Genomic DNA, 17,469 nt, shown 5'->3' with positions numbered 1-17,469 from the left:
TTCACAAGAGGTTTGATGAAGTTCCTAGATACTCACACACATACACACAAATATATTTGTTTGACATTTACAAATATAAATTATTTCTAATTGCAATTCTTTTAAATCATAATCAGTCGTTTTTGATTTGTTATTCTTAAGAAGTAAGAAAGTTTTATTTCCATAGAAAAAGACGAAAAAAATTGACTAAATTTCATTAGCAATACAGTTGTAGGACTAATTGAAACAAATGAGAACACAAAATTAAATTAGGGAGCAAGACCTACCTTTTTTTTTTTTTTTTTTTTTTTTGTCTCTTTTCTCAAGATGCCTGGGGCCATTTGTAATGGTTTAGGAGGCCATGACTATAATTAAATATGGTAGGGCATGATCATATTGAGCTAATCAAGTATAACCATTCTAATTAAATATAACCATTCTAATTCTCCTCCCCAACTCTTTTTCTTCTTCTAGAAAACACAGTGGTGACTTTAGTGACACACATGTGATTGTAGCGTGTTTGTCTTCTATATAGATTTGCTTTATGCGGCAATTTATGGGGTAAAGTTTCGTTTGCTATTTGGGGGTTCGATTACCTTTAGTTGGTTTATAAGGTTTTATTTACACGAAAGCCTTATAGTAGCGGTCTTAAATCTCCGATCTGTCTTTTATTTTTCTCTCTTGTTCTTTTATAGGAGCAAATAACTGATAGAACAGATGAATTATCGAAAATGTAAAAGAATTTGTAATTTATTGTAGAAGAAGCTAATGAGATTGCGATTGGGAATGCGTTTTATAACATAGATGAAAAAAAGAGGCAATCATTGTCTAGTTGGAAAAGTTTTGATGGATCGGGAGGTGAACATAGATGTAATTTGCCAGAATCTACTGCGAATTTGAAAACCGATTGGGACAGTGACATTCAAAGAGTTAAATATGAACGTTTTCCTCGCGTAATTAGATATGATTAGCTTTAATTTCATCATTTTTCCTTGGCTTGTATGACTCGTGATGTAGCAAAAAAGCTGTTAAACAAAGTATAGATTGGATTTGGATAAAAAAAATTCATTTTTGTATCTATGATATTGTTTTGTTAGAACAGCCAGCTTTCTTTTTATGAAATGATTAAAGAAGAAAAATTGTTATAAAAAAAGAAACCTTTGCCCAAAAAAAAGAAAAAAATCTAAGCTAAATCCCATCTAATTACATCACTAAATAGACAACATAATCTCGTAACCGTAGAATGGAAGGGTGGGCCCTTAGCCGTGCACGTGGGACCCACACCATGCATATAGGACAAGTGTAGATAATTAATATATACCTGTCCGTCTAAAATGAAAACACTTTATCAGGGATATTACATGCACAATTTCCGTCCAAACCGCTTACTTTGGTTCTCAAATATCAGCCCACGTCACTCCAACATCCCAACTCGCATCATTATTATTAAAACCAAAAAAAAAAAAAAAAAACATAAATCCCATTTGTCTTCCTTCTTAGGTTTTCTTATGTTCATGTCTAGAAAAACAAAAAGCTTATTATATATAATGAGAAGAAATTGTATATACACAGTTAATTACATAAATCTAATTTGTTAGTTAATACACAGATAAACCCCAAGTCCACCAAGAAATTCAAATCTTTACCAACAATATTGGGTTATACTTTTACACTAAAAAATAGAACTCAAAGGTGCACCACCAATTATATCAACTATCTTGATTAATTGATTAATTTTAAATCGTAAATTTTTCAACCATATTAATTAATTAATTTTTTTTTTTTAACAATTAATGAACATAATAGGTTAGGTGTTCTAATATAAATAATAAATACTAAATACCTTTTTTTTTTTGAAAAGTAATTTTAAAAACTCGACTTTTATATAATTTTTGTATTTTTTTAATAAATAATGATTTAATGGTTTATGAGCACTTCACATTAGCGCAGTGTAATAGAAAAAAAAATTATATCAGAACTGAGTTTGTAGCATTATTATTTTTTAATGAAGATAGAAACATATCTATTCAAATACAAATACAAATACAAATTAATTTAATTATTTGAACGCTTTGAAGAAAAAAATATTTAATAAAATCGTAAATTTTTATAAATTAGAGGGATAAGCATGGATAATTTGATTATCCCCATTAGGAATTGGCAAACCGTAAACATAAACATAAAACTGTGTATAACCTAACTCACTTGCGCTCTCTCTCTTCTCTCTCTCTCTCTATCCGGGCAAAAAGATACCAAAAGGTTCGTTTGATCCGAACACTCAACTCTCTCTCTTTCTTTCTCTCTCTCTCTCTCTGTTCAGCAACTCTTTTTCTCTCTGTACGCACACTCTGTAAGCCGCTGAGGGGGGCTTCAAAAACCTCGAAGGCAAAACCTAACTGAAGAAAGATCAGAGAAAATCGCAAAAATAACCGGAAAATATTAAATGGGTTTTCAAAAAAATTGAAAAAAAAAAAAAAAATTATACCAAGAACATAAATTTCAGATCCTCTCCTTCCAGTGTCACTCCCCTACGCGTTTTTAGTTCTTCCTCTGTTGCCAGATCTCTGTCATCCATAAACCGTCCAACCAAGCCTCTATCTTTCTTACTCTGTGAGTTTCTTTTTTTTTTTTTGGTTCTTTCTTTTCTATTTGTTTGTGTGTATTTATTTGTAATTTTTGGGTTATTTTCTGGGTTTTATGTTGCATGCAAGATTATGAGTTTTCTGATATTTATTTCATCTGGGTTTTGTTCCTTTTGGTTTTTAGGTTTAAAAAGAACAAGCATTTCATGAAACCGAGGCTCTGGACCATTTTTTGCGACTTGAGAATGGAAGGCGGAGATTGATTGTTTCTGAGATCAGAGTGTTTTTCTTTTTCTTTTTTTCTTTGGGTTATTGTTTGTTGGTTGTTGTTGTTTTTGAGATGGGGAGTAGTTCTGGTGAGGCCAAATCCAACGGCATCGATGCATCAGTGGGCGGGTTGGTTTGGGTCCGCCGCCGAAACGGGTCGTGGTGGCCGGGCCGCATAATGGGCCTCGACGAGTTGTCGGAGGGATCCTTGGTTTCGCCGAGATCGGGGACTCCCGTTAAGCTTCTGGGCCGCGAGGACGCAAGCGTGTGAGTGCTCTTTCCTGTTTTATCACTTGCTCTCCCTACTTGTTTATCTTGATTGTGCATTGGTATTTTTATAATTTTGCGTTTATCTCGGTATTTTCTTGGTTGGTTTGGTTTTAGATTTGAGCTTTTGGTAATTTTTTTGTTGATAGTCTACAAAGGGAAAAGCTTCTGGCTTTTTGTTATCTTTTTAAGTGTTTCAACAACTATTTTTAACTTCATTTTTTCACTGGGTTTCGGGGTTTTTTTTTTTGTTATGATAGAGTTAGATTGTTAGAAAGGGGCGATGGACATTGTTGTTAACTTGCTTTGCATGTGCTTGATGTCAATATGGGGTTTTTTTTTTTTTTTTAAGTTGTATTTTCGTTACTATTGAAGTTTATGGTTGTTATTAATTATAAAAAGTCATTCTAGTTGGCAATGCATTTTAACAGAAACCTTTGTTTGGCTAGTATGGTTGAGGATGCAGTCTTCTTAGATTTCTATTATTCCTAAGTTTCTTAGATTGTGATAATTTGCAGAAGTATGATCTTTTTCTTACTCTTGGGGTAAATGGAAAGACTATGAAACTCATTTTTTATATGTACAAAGAAAGAAAACAGTGCTTGGCCTTGGTATAGACACTATCACCACTACAATCATCTTCTACCCTCCAGGTGGGTCTTGTAAACATTTGCCTGGGCCTCATCGATTATGACCCTCTTTGTGAAGAAGTGCCCCCTCTCCCAAAGTTATGCTATTGCTGTTATTAGATTTCCGTTTGTTTCCCCTAGTTATCGTGTCTTCTGGGTAAAAGGACTGGTGAGGTGCTAGAACTATATGCTATTGGAATGAATATGCCAAGTTTAGGAAAATATCTAAGAAAGAGATCAATTAATCATGACGGGGTTTATTCCTTTCAACCTTGTTATGGTGACTAAACCTGATCTTCTCTTTCTCAGCTTCTTTTTGACGATTTCTTGTGCCAATGCATAAATCATAACTGATCCTTGAGTTGCCGCTATTAGTAATTTGAGACCTGGAAATTCCACCTTTGCCTGGATATTCTTATGGTTGCATGCTTTTCTGTTGCAATGTAGTTCACAAAAGTGGGTAAACATTGTATTCCTGCTCATTTGTCAAATCCTTTATTTCTATATTCTTGATTGGATTTGGCTTTTGAGTTGTTTATGCGGTCATGAAATCCATTTTCCGAAGCTATGGTATATGCTAAGCTTTTGTTTCTGATGCTTGTTTATTTGATTGTTATGCATTCTTTGATAAACTTGAAGAGGTCCCTTTTTCTTTCTGTACTTCATCCCTTTGTTGCATGGAAACTTTTGTGCCTCATCTACTTAATCTCTCGTTAGTCATCAAAGTAGTTTCTGATAGTACAGTGTTGGAGTAGATGAGAATTGGAAATGTCAACTAGAAGGATTGACACCTTCCATCCTAGAACGCGCATGTACACACAATTACAAATGTTGAATATAGTCTTGGATACATATACACATTGTATAATCCAGGGTGGGATATAGCATAATGTCAAAGGTATAAGATCTCATTGTATTATCTAGGGTGGGATATAAGCATAATGTCAAAGGTATAAGATCTCATTGTATAATCCAGGGTGGGATATAAGTATAATGTCATAGGTATAAGATCTCATGTTTTAAGAGTCTCTTTAAAACTCTCATGGAATAAAGTGTTTTTGTCATGGCTGTTGAAAAGATTCAGTCCACTGAAGTTATTGTGGGATTAAATTGTTTGAGAATGAAGATCATTTGTTTTCCAGGAACATTATTGGCACACTAATAGTAGAAATGCCAATATGTTCAATTGAAGTTATTTTTAACGCCATTAAGTTGGTGCATCATGGTTTGCTGCTTTAATATTCAACAGGGTTACATATGTTGAAGCACTATGACTTCACTCGTAACCATATCTTTCAATTGATTGGCATTCTTCTGAAATTTTGTTGTAAAAATTTGAACTTAGACTGATGGATCAAGGATCTAATTTGGTCGAGCAGGAGAACGTAGCCCATAAATTAGTTTGTCTTAGATCTTAGCAGGAAAAGAGGTACAAAAAGATGTACACTATTCTTAGTTTGTGATGAGGATGTTCCATTTTAATATCACCTATGGAACAACACTGAAAATCAATTATGATTTTGTTTCGTTGTATATCTCATTGTATTTATTATGCATGGTCGCATTCCTATAGGGTAATGTATACCAGATGTACTATATGTTGCCAATCTACAATAGGATTAGGGCACTGATGCCTCATTGATATATCCCATATGAGAGTTAGTGCGGCCAATATGCGGAGGTTGAGCCTCTGTCATGAATCTTAGATTGAGATATTCGTTAGGCATATGCTTAAGCTGTGAAGCTTGCTTTTGTATGACGGGCGCTTCATATTTTGGTGCATATAAATTACTTGAAAACAGTTTTTGTTGGTCGCCTAGGAGGCTTACTATATATATAGGGGTGCTGATGATATTCTAGGGTTTTTTTTTTTTTTTTTTGGGTTCAGAAGTTTAATTTTCTCCCTAGAATTTGGTACTTCATTCATTCTCGGACTTTGGATTCTCATGTATAGTGTGTGGTGTTTAGCTTCTTGTTGTAAACATATGGTACAACTTTGTTGACAAAGTTCCTCTTTGTTTACCGGTTCAGGGATTGGTATAATCTTGAAAAATCTAAGAGAGTGAAGTCATTTCGTTGTGGGGAGTATGATGAATGCATTGAAAAAGCAAAGGCTTCTGCAGCTAATTCCAATAAAAAGGCAGTTAAATATGCTCGAAGGGAAGATGCCATTCTCCACGCTCTTGAGATTGAGAGTGCTCGCCTTGGCAAGGAACGTTTGGACTTCTTCCAAAGGGATGATTCAGGTGGTGACCATGGTAGTTCTGCCAGAGAGTCACATAGCATGTCTCATTCTGGTGAAGAAAATGAGGATATGGGTGACGATGCGAGTGATTCTGAAGACAATTCAAATTCGGCACCAGAGTTATCTCAATCTGGTATATCTTTTGAAGATCCAAATCATAATAATTCTTCTAAGGTTCAACCTGTAATAGGAAGAAGAAGAAGAACCCCAAATGATTCAGAGGATGATGGAACAGAAGGGGTTAAGCGTATGAGAGGACTTGAGGACCTGGGCATAGGTGTAATGTCAAAAAGAAAGGCTGGAGGGGTGCTTGATGTTGTTCAACAAGATGGTGCTTCACTTTGTGATTCAAGTGCTGGGAATTGCATTTCTAATGGAAGTCCTGTCAATGGTAGCAAAGGTTATTCATCTTCACTCAGAAGAAAAAGATCTCAAGTGCCAAATGTTCATGAATTCTTGAAAAGAAAAAATCGTCGCCGACCATTGACGAAGGTTTTAGAAAGTACAGCCATGGTGTCTGTTCCAGTTATTTGTGATCAGTTTCCCAGTTCAAGCGGCTCACCTCTTCAGGGTGTATCTGATAGCAGGGTTTCAGGATTAGAATCTAATGAGTCAAAGAAGTCTGTGATTGTTAGCAATAATTCAGACAGCACTGGACTTTCATGTGAGAATGGAGTCCCTTTAAATGCTTCTGAACATGCTTGTGATGCTTCCCATGCCGTTTACAAGACAAAGGAGAATGAAATTTCCAGCATAAAAGGGTTAGCTGATAATGATTCTTCTGACAGGTTATTTGATGTGCCATTTGTTGGGGTCCTTGGGGAGGAAAAACACACGGCAGGTATGCTTGAGTTAAAATGAGAAAATTTATCAACATTGAGTGTGCATAACTTTTTCTTTTTTGTCTCTATTCTTACATAAATGCCATCCAAAATGGTGATAAATTTGCTTATCTGTAGTAGATAGCACTTGGCATGTTAGAAAGGTATGCTGCATGTATGCATTCAATTATTTTTTACTTTAGGCTGCTAAGCAAACACAATTTCCATGAAGAGCTTAAGCTTGTCAGCGTGTTTGCAATGCCTTCGGCTTAGGTTTTGAGCATGCTTGCTGACTCACAAAAGTTTGAGCTGCATAGCTACCTGTTTTTGAAAAATGACGTCTTTGAGTTTACATGTAATTGTGTATGTGTGTTATGCACTTGTTCCCCAGGAGGGGTTGTTAACATGTGTGCGTTAATTTTCTTCATGGATATATGTTATCCAGTGATGAGTTTAAATGCAATAAGATTGAGATATACAGTTGACAAGAAATAAGCCATTCAACCATGAGTGGGCAAGTGTTTCAAGTTTTACTTTCGCGGTAATTAGCTCATAATTTCTTACAAGTCATTTTCCTGCCAACTTGCTATTAGTGTAATGTAATATTCTGTTTGTTCATTCAGATGATTGTGAACTAATGGGGACGGTGGAATTATTTCCTTGTGCTGATATATAATATGTTCTCCCAGGTTTTTCAACTATACCTGTGGCTTTTTCATCTGGAAGGCCTCATGGTGGTGCATTGGGAAGACAATCTAGTCAAAGTAATCAAGTTGAAGCTGTATCTTTGAGAAATGAGGGACTTAATGAATCTGTTTCTACCAGTTCAGCTGCTCTTCATGTTAATAATATTAACCAGAGGATAGAGAAAGGTACTTCAAAGTGGCAGTTAAAAGGAAAGCGGAACTCAAGACATTTAAGTAAAAATAGAAAACAGGACTCCAGAAAATATGTGGACATGGATGATGAATCCAATGCTTATTTGGCAGGTATAGAGCACTTGGAGGGTTCAGATCAGAAAGTTGATTGCACTGGGATTGGTGGACGCCACACTTCATTTAATTGTACCTTACGATCAAAGTGCAAACCAGTTGCTGAGGCCCCGGTAGATGGGTTGAGGGACTGGAGCAAGCGTCTATCTCAGAGGGATTCTCATATGAGAGTCCCAACAGTTGAGGCAAAGCTATCACCTAATGGCTCTTTGAGACCTCAAAGATCACTTCCGTATCGTCAGTCCCGCTTTACAGTTCACTCTAGATATCAGATACCTGATTTTCCTGTCAGAAATATTAGCACCAATGCTTCATTATATGATGTTAAGCTGGAGGTGAAGGCCAGCTATCGGCCCCAGCATGTTCCCTTGGTTTCCCTAATGAGTAAGTTGAACGGAAAGGCCATAGTCGGTCACCCTCTCACAGTTGAGGTTTTGGATGATGGTCATTGTGATGATCTGTTGAGCAGCATGGAGTGCAATCTGGAAGTTGGTGAAATGCATAATGCTGTAAAGCCAAATTCAGTAACCGGTAGAGTTCCTACCAAGCATTTGGCCTTGCAGGCGCGCTTATCGCCAACCAAATCACAGAAAATGAAGAAATCTGGGTCATTGTCCAAAAAGATACGGAAACTGTCTTCATTGACTGGTCACAAGCGCTCTGAAGAAGAGCGGAAACCAGTGGTAGATAAGCCTAAAGGTCCTGTTATAGCTTGTATCCCACTAAATGTAGTCTTCAGTAGAATAAATGAAGCAGTGAACGGATTGGGACGACCAACACACCGTGTATTAACATCAAGCAATCCTTGAGTTTGGTTCAAGGGGAGAAGCTGCAGTTGCTGTTCTTTTGGTATTTTAGGTATTTTGATTCGGTTCAGCAGCCAAGCGGCTGCCTTTATTTAACCGGTGCTGGGTTTGCAGCACCATATATTCTGCCTTTGAAGGTAGAATCCTTCTCTACAATTTCATGACATTTCGTTAAAAGTACATCTGGTAGGAGGAGTACGGCCAAAGGAGGCTGCTCTTTGCTCTGTATATATTGTAACATTATGTAAAGATGGTGATCTGGTATTAGGTATTGGTGACCTGATATTAGGTATTTAATTTATGAATTCAGGTTGATTCGGAGGAAATAACTTCAATCCCCATGCACTTGGGTGTTGGCCATGATTAGTAATTTACTCACCTTCTCTTTATTACCTTCTTGTAACTTTGAATCCGGTGACAAAACTTTTTAGATGGCGTTTTTGACTTTTTAAGTGTGATGTGAATGAAAGTAGTATTTTGTGTTCGGATTGTTTCTTAGTGTCTTGATTTTTTTGGCTAAAAAGCTAAAAGGTTGTATATATATATATTTTTTTTTTGTTTTCTGTGTCGGTCTGTTCCTGTTCAACAGTCTAGGTGGTCCTCATTTCACATGCTATATATTCTCTTGAAGTAGTGTTGCAGCCTATATTTCCGGTACTAATTTGTTTTTGAGCCTAGGGATGGCTTGGACCCAAGGCTGGATGACCTGTCTTAATAAACATCCCACCTCTTTCTTTTTTTTTTGAAAGGAATGTTATGTACACTTTCATTTTCATGCTCTCAAGTTGACGTCGATTGACGTAACAGTTGATTGTTGATTGACGTAATAGTAAAATTTATTATTAAATTTTGGACCATAATTTACACAACGCTAGTGTGCTAAGCATGTCAGGCAAAAATTTCTTTTTTTTTTCTTTTTTTTTAAAAAAAATTTTAATATTAAAAAAAAATTTGTCGTCATGCATGTGTTTATCTTCACCCTTAAATTTTGGATGGATTGTTATTCAATTTTGGATATAATGTTGATGTTTAATCCTACATCAAGGCGCTCTCAGAGACTGTTTAGTATGATATCATTATAAATTCTGTAATAAGCATGCTAGAATCTAAAACAAAGCATGTAATACTTTATATAATTTGCAAGAGTACATAAATATTTGTATAAGTCATGTTGTTTTAAGTTATATTGAATGTGACTTATGTCTGTAAATGGGATTATTACACCTAAGATTTAAGTCATAAATCTTGTAATTTATAAATTATAGTTCGTAGTTGGCAATAGAACTTGACATTTTATTTTATAAGACTATAATATATCAATCATGATTATCTATGGTTTTATTAAACTTCAAATAGACGATTAATATGAATATATTTTACACTATCAAAACATGTAATATAACTTTTTCTACCTACTCTTGTTAGGCAATTGTATCCTATCTTACATCGCAAACCTTATACTTAGATCTACTTGTAGCATCTAGGATTTGGTATATTCAAGCCATGCTAATGATTATTATCCATTTTTTGTATCATGTTTCGTGCAAGGTCTTAGAGGCAAATTCTGGTATAGTATGGTGAGAGTAGGGGTGTCAAAGCGGTTACAGTTAGCGATTATTGGTTAGTAGATTTCACTAACCGCAACCGCTAACCGCCTAGCGGTTAACGGTTAGTGGTTAACCGTCGGTTAGCGGTTAGTGAAATAGATAACCGCTTGCTAACCGCTTTTTTAAAATTGGGCCTTTTTTTGGCTTTTTGAGCCTTTTTGGGCTTTTTTTTAAAAAAAAAAAACATTTTTTTTACCCCTTTTTTTTTTGTCATCTTGGGCCCAATTCCTATAAAAAGAGCTCATATTGAAAAATCAAAAATATTTGACCCAAAATTTATATTTACTTGTACTTTAAAAAAATTTCCTTAAATATTAAATCATAACCAGTTAACTTTTTTTAAAAAAAAAAAAAAAAAATTCAACACAACATATAAAAAAAAAGTTCAGAATTCAGACTACTGTCACAACATATAATGATAATACATTAATACTTAAATTGTGTTTATAAGTAACACATTGGTCATTGTTTAATACTTTAATCTAATGTCAATTACTTAATTTGATATTATACGAATCATATCATCATTGTACGTTAATAATATGATTCACTTGAAGTCTTGAGTAAAATATTTGAATTGTTATTGAATCATATGATTAAGTATTGATATTATACATTTATATTATTCATATGCATATGTAAACTTATATAGACTTATAACATTTATAGACTTATAAATTTATAACATACATTGGAAATAAGTCTCTAAATATATAATTGTTGTATTAGTATGAATTGATATACTTATGAGTTATGTCATGTATAATTTGTTATTATATAATCAAATGATTTAATGATCAATTGATCATGTTATATAATCATATAAATTATAGTGATAATATATTAATACTTAAATTGTGATTTAATGATCAAGTGATTATATGATATAATCATATAAATTATAGTGATAATATATTAATACTCAAATTGTGATTTAATTATTTTTTAAAAAAATTGTGATTTAATGATCAAGTGATTATGTTATATGTATAAATATTTTTATAATTATAATTATAAAAATATATTATATAAAAAGACGGTTAGCGGTTACGGTTAGTAAACCCAATAACCGCTAACCGCTAGGCAGTTATAGCGGTTAGGTGGTTAGCGGTTAATATGGTATAGCGGTTAGCGGACAGTTTTTAACCGTCCGCATCGACACCCCTAGGTGGGAGTCCCCCAAAATTTTAGAATTCTCTCAAAATTGTGTTTTTTTTTTTAAAAAAAAAAGATAGATCTTGAATTTTATTGTTTTTTTTTTTAAAAAAAAAGAATTTTAATAATTTTATGACAAGTAATTTTTTTATTAGGGGATTATTCATATTTTTTTTGTAGTTTAAAAGGGACATTGACACAATTAATAGTTTATAAAGACATTATTAATGAGATGATAGTTAAGGATGTGTATTTTTTTTTTTTTAAAAGGCTGGGAAAAGAATAAAAGACAATAAATAATTAAGACAAAATTGTGGCCACTTAAACAAGAATTAAGATCTTCTCATATTCATTTAAATCGAATAATATTCAATTAATTATATTTGAAGAGTATTTCTATGCTCTCAAAATATAAAATAATAAAATATCCATTCAGTATGATTAATTCGTCGGTTGAAATGAACCGAAAATAATTATGTTTTTGAATGACAAGACTTTACCTTCATTTTCTTTTGGCTTGCGTAACGCAATAAAACAAAATAAAACGAAAAAGGGTAATATGGCCATAACAAAGTACCGAGGACATGGGCGGAATATAGTGAAATGAACCGTACCCATCCGGTCCGATCCAAATAATACAGAAAATTAGGGTTTCACTATAAATAGCAACATAAACCCTACCTTCTCCTTCACCCTGTGAATCTCCCATTGCAGCTTCCAAAACCAAACCCTAATAGGTCTGTCTCTGTCTCTGTCTCTGTCTCTCGCTATGTTTGTGGATACGTATTTTTGGTTACTAGTGATATAATCTAAGGGAGTTTGGAACTTGTGTGGTGAGGTGCAGGGAAGTAGGAGATGGCGATAGTGCCAGGGCCGTTGATATGGGAGATGGTGAAGAAGAACAACTCCTTTCTGGTGAAGGAGTTCGGAAGAGGAACGGCGAGTGTACAGTTCAGCCGGGAGAGCAACAATCTCTACAACCTCAACTCCTACAAGCATTCCGGTATGCTTATTCGCTGCCTTTCTGTTTGGTTCCCGAGAAATTTGGTGGTGATGAGACTTAGTGTTGTTTTTTTGTTTTGTTTTGTTTTTTTTTTTTCTTTAAATTTTTGAAATGTTGAATACAACGAAGGAAAACAGTGCGTCTGCTGGTTTTTCCTTGGTCTGTGCGACAGAACAAATGTTTTAATTTTCGAATTTTTATTTAGTTTAGGGATGATTTTTATCAGAACGGAATAGAAAATAAAGTTTTTTGACTGAAGGAAAAGGATTAGAAAAGTTCTAGTTTTAGATTCTTCTTTGCAGTTGTTTTATTTTGTTTATTTTTTCAAGGAAATAAATTTATATTCGTTATGCCAATTTTTGGTGGGCGCTGATTAAAACTGAAGGAAATAACATAGTTTTATGGTAATTTTAGTTTTTTAAGAAAATAAATGTCTTAGTAACTAAGAAGCTAATACGATCGAAAATTTTGGTGAGGATCTGGAGGGAAAAGTAAAGGAAATGAGAAGTTTGAAAGATTTTTTTTAAAATGATTTAGGTTTTGTGGAAATAGGAGTGTAAACAGAAGTCAGTGAATATGTTTGTGTAAGATTAAATAGGGTTGGTTAGTTCAAGCTCTATTGCATCAGTGTCTGTTTGTTAGCATGGAGGAGTGATGTAAAGTGAGGGAAACTGAAGTTTCTACATCTTTCAAATTTTACATTTTCTGATGTCTATTACTGAAAAATGTTGTTTATTGTAATCATCAAAGGACTTGGACAACATTTTTATGATTCCTTCAATCTTTGTGGCTTAGAAACGATGTGGTGTGCCTTAGATTGTATTAGGATAGAATATGAGATGTTGCTAGTTCTTGTGGGAAACTGTGGACCTGTATGCTGCCTGTTATCTGTGAATAGTTTTTGTCCCTGGAGACCAAGAAACAACTCAAAACATTTTTTTTCCCTTGGACTGAACAAAAGGTTTTTTTAGCTATTTTTAGTTAATTGTCTCTTCCAAGTTGTGTTTTTGACAATGCTATAAGGTATATAGGCCTTTTATTTTCTTTGTTTTTTTGTTGGTTGAAAGTCTTAATGAATTCGTGAAAGCGGCTGAAGCTGCAGTTTTAAAGCCTAAGTTTAAATTTCTTAAGGCTCTGATTTTCTTTTTTCCTCTCTTGTTTTGCTATGCTAGGAGGACTTAAACCATTGCTTTTTTGTTGGGCTGCTAGTAATTGAGGGTCTTATGCATGTCTTATGAAATCTATCTTTTTGTTTGGATGCATCAGGTTTGGCAAACAAGAAAACAGTTACCATTCAACCTGAGGGCAAAGATCGATCTGTGTTGCTTGCCACAACCAAGACCAAGAAACAAAACAAGCCCGCTGCTTTACTCCACAAGTCTGTCATGAAAAAGGACTTCCGGAGGATGGCAAAGGCATTGGCTAACCAGGTAATTTTAGAAGACAGGTCCTGTTAGATACATGAGTCTTACATGTTTAAGTATTTTGTCTCTTCAGTAATGTGTTTGATCATAGGTGATGTGTTTGGTCATAAAATGTCTGATCTTGTAATTCACTGGAAGCTTACCTCTAATCAAATTCCGTCTATTTTCACCCCAAATTTTAGGTTTTTCTGCAGTGATGAGCCTCTAACATGTAAGCAGAAACCATAATATGGTTTCTTCAGTGAAATACACTTGTTACGCTTGGCTTCTGAGCTTAGATGTTTAAGCAGTGTTTGAGTGAACTGTTTCTAGTCTATCTGATGTAGGCAGGGCTCAATTGGTTATCACTGTTTTTGTCTCTTCAGTGACGTGTTTAGTCATTAAAGGTCTAATCTCCTAAATTCACCGGAAGCTTACCTCTAATCAAATTCCGCCTATTTTTACCCCAAATTTTAGCTTTTTCTGCGGTGATGAGCCTCTAACATGTAAGCAGAAACCATAATGTGGTTTCTTCAGTGAAATACACTTGTTACGCTTGGCTTCTGAGCTTAAATGTTTAAGCAGTGTTTGAGTGAACTGTTTCTAGTCTTTGTGATCTAGGCAGGTCTCAATTGGTCATCATCATGTTCTTTTTGGGAAAGTTGGTGAGCCGACTGTTTTTGTCTCTTCGGTGACGTGTTTGGTCATTAAAGGTCTAATATCCTAAATTCACCAGAAGCTTACCTCTAATAAAATTCTGTCTATTTTCACCCCAAATTTTAGTTTTTTCTGCAGTGATGAGCCTCTAACATGTAAGCAGAAACCATAATGTGGTTTCTTCAGTGAAATACACTTGTTACGCTTGGCTTCTGAGCTTAAATGTTTAAGCAGTGTTTGAGTGAACTGTTTCTTGTCTATGTGATGTAGGAAGGGCTCAATTGGTCATCATCATGTTCTTTTTGGAAAAGTTGGTGAGCCGACTGTTTGTGTCTCTTCAGTGATGTGTTTGGTCATTAAAGGTCAAATCTCCTAAATTTACTGGAAGCTTACCTCTAATCAAATTTCACCTATTTTCACCCCAAATTTTAGCTTTTTCTGCAGTGATGAGCCTCTAACATGTAAGCAGAAACCATAATGTGGTTTCTTCAGTGAAATACACTTGTTACGCTTGGCTTCTGAGCTTAAATGTTTAAGCAGTGTGAGTGAACTGTTTCTAGTCTATGTGATGTAGGAAGGGCCCAATTGGTCATCATCATGTTCTTTTTGGGAAAGTTGGTGAGCCGACTGTTTTTGTTTCTTCAGTGATGTGTTTGTTCATTAAAGGTCTAATCTCCAAAATTCACCGGAAGCTTACCTCTAATCTTCTGCCTATTTTCACCCCAGATTTTAGTTTTTTCCTGCAGTGATGAGCCTCTAACATGTAAGCAGAAACCATAATATGGTTTCTTCAGTGAAATACACTTGTTACGCTTGGCTTCTGAGCTTAAAAATTTAAGCAGTGTTTGAGTAACTGTTTCTAGTCTATCTGATGTAGGCGGGGCTCAATTGGTTATCATGTTCTTTTTGGGAAAGTTGGTGAGCTGACTGTTTATGTCATGGTTCTATGCATCATGGTCGTTGTGTTTCATTGAGCTGTATATAGTCTATATGATGTTGGCAGGCCTATGGTTATCGTGTTCTAGTCTATAAAAATCACAATTATTTCACCCATTACAGGGTCTTACATGTTTGTGTATTTTGTCTCTTCAATGACTTGTTTGGTCATTAAAGGTCTGATCTCCAAAATTCACCGGATGCTTACCTCTAATCAAATTCCGTCTATTTTCACCCCAAATTTTAGTTTTTCAGCAGTGATGAGCCTCTAACATGTAAGAAGAAACCATAATGTGGTTTCTTCAATGAAATGCACTTGTTACGCTTGGCTTCTGAGCTCCCAATGTTCAAGCAAGCGTTTTCATTGAATTGTATCTAGTCTATACAATGTTTGCAGGCCTATATTCTTAAAACTCATTATTTAACCCGTTGTAGGTGGGAGATAACTACTACAGGCCGGACCTTAAAAAAGCTGCCCTTGCTAGGTTGAGTGCTGTGCACAGGAGCCTCAAAGTCGCCAAATCCGGTGTCAAGAAGAGGAATAGGCAGGCCGTGAAAACTCCTTGTAGGAAGTGAGTTGGAGGTTGATAACTTGTATTGTGGGTTGTTTTCATTCCCCATAGCATCCATCCCGGATTACCATTTTTGTTTCAATATCCATTTTGTCTCGACTCTTGTTTCTTGTGATACTCTTTGAATTCTTGATTATTTTGGGTTTGTTGAATTTTTGAATTTAACGCCACTTGTAGTCATTGGTCGCAAGCAATTACAAAATACCTGCTGGAAATGAGTAAATGGTTTCATTCTTCACATATCTTTTCCATTGTGCCAACACTCGAAAACCCTTGGAATGAGCAAATTAAGCCCGGGGAAAATTGATTTCTGCTACACCCACGGATCGTTATCCAGTTGTGTAAAGGAGATTGTGAAGAACTTTTAAACTACTAAATCATCATGCACGTTATCGTGTTAAAGCGCTTCAAAACTTGCGTGTGCGAGATTTGGCGCCGACAGGGGCCGCACGTGTTTTAACCCGCTGGTCAACAGTGTTTCGGCGGCAAAATCAAGTCAATTTTCTCAATTGCGTTGTGCGGAATGTCTCGTCCTCGTTAATTGATGGGCGTTATAATTTGGAGAAAGCTTTCTTATTTTGGGTGGGAAGAAATTCTTTTGAAAATGGTTTTTATTAAATTAATACATATTTATGAAGCACGTGATTTTTACATGTGTTTTAAAATGTATGGAGAAATTATATGCTCTACATACATGTAGTACTTAAAAAGTTCTTCTAGGCCAAAAAAAAAAAAAAAAAAGTTTAGTAAAAAACTTAAAAGCACTTTTTAAAATAGCATTGCAGGAGAAATTTAAAAATGAGTCTATTTATAAAAAGCTTTTTTTTTGTTTTGAAGTATTTTATTCTTTCCTTTATAAACCCTGATATACTCCAGATTATGTTTCAGCTCTTTCCATTTTTTAAAACCCAGCGTTAGAGTGATGATCCGTACAAGAGATTGTTTAGAAGTAACGAATATGAATTACTACTCATTTTGATTTGTCTGAAAGGGGAAAAAGAGGGTTCACCAGAATAACGAACAACGACTTGTAGTATACGGAATCTTACACGAAAAAGCATAGAAAAAAAGAAATACTGCGTATGATTTATGAACGACAATTAATTTGTAGAAATTGACTTTTTTAGATTTGTTTTTTCTGTAGGCTCTATCGAAGGGTTCCAAACTTTGCCGGCAAGTAAATGGAAAACAAAAAAAAAAAAAATCTTAGAGCTTGTTTGTGACTACCTTTGAAAAATAGAACTTTTAAATAAAAAAAAAAGCTTTTTAGTAAAAGCTTTAAAATGAAATTTTTGCCAAAAATGCGTTTTGATAATTTTTAAGCTTTTTGGTCTGTTAAAATGGCTTTTAATTTTTTTTTTATCAAATGACTATATTTTTTTTCAAACGTACTTTTTGAGTACTAAACATACTTCTAAGTTTTTTAAACGCAATCCTAAACTGACCTTACTCTTAGGGTCCTACCGGCCCACCCATGGTTTTGTATTTTTATTAACGAAAAAGTCAGATTATATGTATTTCACTTTCTTAAGAAAAACTTGTGGTGAA

General features: G+C 34.7%; 2 protein-coding genes and 6 non-coding genes across 9 annotated transcripts; all 8 read left to right on the top strand.

Moving 5' to 3' along the window:
- Positions 1-2,164: 2,164 nt before the first annotated feature.
- Positions 2,165-9,073, top strand: LOC132186742 (uncharacterized protein At1g51745-like). 2 transcript variants are annotated; one of them, XM_059600771.1, is made up of 4 exons: positions 2,165-2,238; positions 2,746-3,095; positions 5,756-6,810; positions 7,480-9,073. In XM_059600771.1, the coding sequence occupies exons 2-4, from the start codon at positions 2,902-2,904 to the stop codon at positions 8,589-8,591; spliced, it is 2,361 nt and encodes a 786-aa protein (XP_059456754.1). In that variant the 5' UTR covers positions 2,165-2,238; positions 2,746-2,901; the 3' UTR covers positions 8,592-9,073. The 2 variants fall into 2 exon arrangements, with proteins under 2 accessions (XP_059456754.1, XP_059456753.1); XM_059600770.1 differs by having other exon boundaries at positions 2,189-2,589.
- A 2,942-nt stretch (positions 9,074-12,015) lies between these two features.
- Positions 12,016-16,161, top strand: LOC132187754 (large ribosomal subunit protein eL28y-like). The gene is made up of 4 exons (XM_059602174.1): positions 12,016-12,087; positions 12,195-12,353; positions 13,620-13,783; positions 15,785-16,161. Exons 2-4 carry the CDS (start codon positions 12,206-12,208, stop codon positions 15,923-15,925), a joined length of 453 nt encoding a protein of 150 aa, XP_059458157.1. The 5' UTR covers positions 12,016-12,087; positions 12,195-12,205; the 3' UTR covers positions 15,926-16,161.
- Positions 13,965-14,054, top strand: LOC132188885 (small nucleolar RNA R24). Its single transcript, XR_009440945.1, has one exon. It is a non-coding gene; the product is annotated as a small nucleolar RNA R24 (small nucleolar RNA).
- LOC132188887 (small nucleolar RNA R24) lies at positions 14,239-14,328 on the top strand. Its single transcript, XR_009440946.1, has one exon. It is a non-coding gene; the product is annotated as a small nucleolar RNA R24 (small nucleolar RNA).
- Positions 14,545-14,634, top strand: LOC132188884 (small nucleolar RNA R24). The gene has a single exon (XR_009440944.1). It is a non-coding gene; the product is annotated as a small nucleolar RNA R24 (small nucleolar RNA).
- On the top strand, positions 14,851-14,940 carry LOC132188883 (small nucleolar RNA R24). The gene has a single exon (XR_009440943.1). It is a non-coding gene; the product is annotated as a small nucleolar RNA R24 (small nucleolar RNA).
- Positions 15,153-15,242, top strand: LOC132188888 (small nucleolar RNA R24). Its single transcript, XR_009440947.1, has one exon. It is a non-coding gene; the product is annotated as a small nucleolar RNA R24 (small nucleolar RNA).
- Positions 15,601-15,690, top strand: LOC132188882 (small nucleolar RNA R24). The gene has a single exon (XR_009440942.1). It is a non-coding gene; the product is annotated as a small nucleolar RNA R24 (small nucleolar RNA).
- Positions 16,162-17,469: the final 1,308 nt, after the last annotated feature.

This window comes from Corylus avellana, chromosome ca7 (assembly GCF_901000735.1).
Source record: "Corylus avellana chromosome ca7, CavTom2PMs-1.0".
Taxonomy (NCBI): domain Eukaryota; kingdom Viridiplantae; phylum Streptophyta; class Magnoliopsida; order Fagales; family Betulaceae; genus Corylus; species Corylus avellana.
The sequence above is the reverse complement of the archived record's forward strand: the minus strand, read 5'-3'. Positions and strand labels throughout refer to the sequence as shown.

Coding starts and splice junctions, on each gene's coding strand:
- LOC132186742 (XM_059600771.1), top strand. CDS start 2,902: ATGGGGAGTAGTTCTGGTGAGGCCAAATCCAACGGCATCGATGCATCA. Junction 3,096..5,755: donor GGCCGCGAGGACGCAAGCGT/GTGAGTGCTCTT, acceptor TTACCGGTTCAG/GGATTGGTATAATCTTGAAA. Junction 6,811..7,479: donor GGAGGAAAAACACACGGCAG/GTATGCTTGAGT, acceptor ATGTTCTCCCAG/GTTTTTCAACTATACCTGTG.
- LOC132187754 (XM_059602174.1), top strand. CDS start 12,206: ATGGCGATAGTGCCAGGGCCGTTGATATGGGAGATGGTGAAGAAGAAC. Junction 12,354..13,619: donor CAACTCCTACAAGCATTCCG/GTATGCTTATTC, acceptor TGGATGCATCAG/GTTTGGCAAACAAGAAAACA. Junction 13,784..15,784: donor CAAAGGCATTGGCTAACCAG/GTAATTTTAGAA, acceptor AACCCGTTGTAG/GTGGGAGATAACTACTACAG.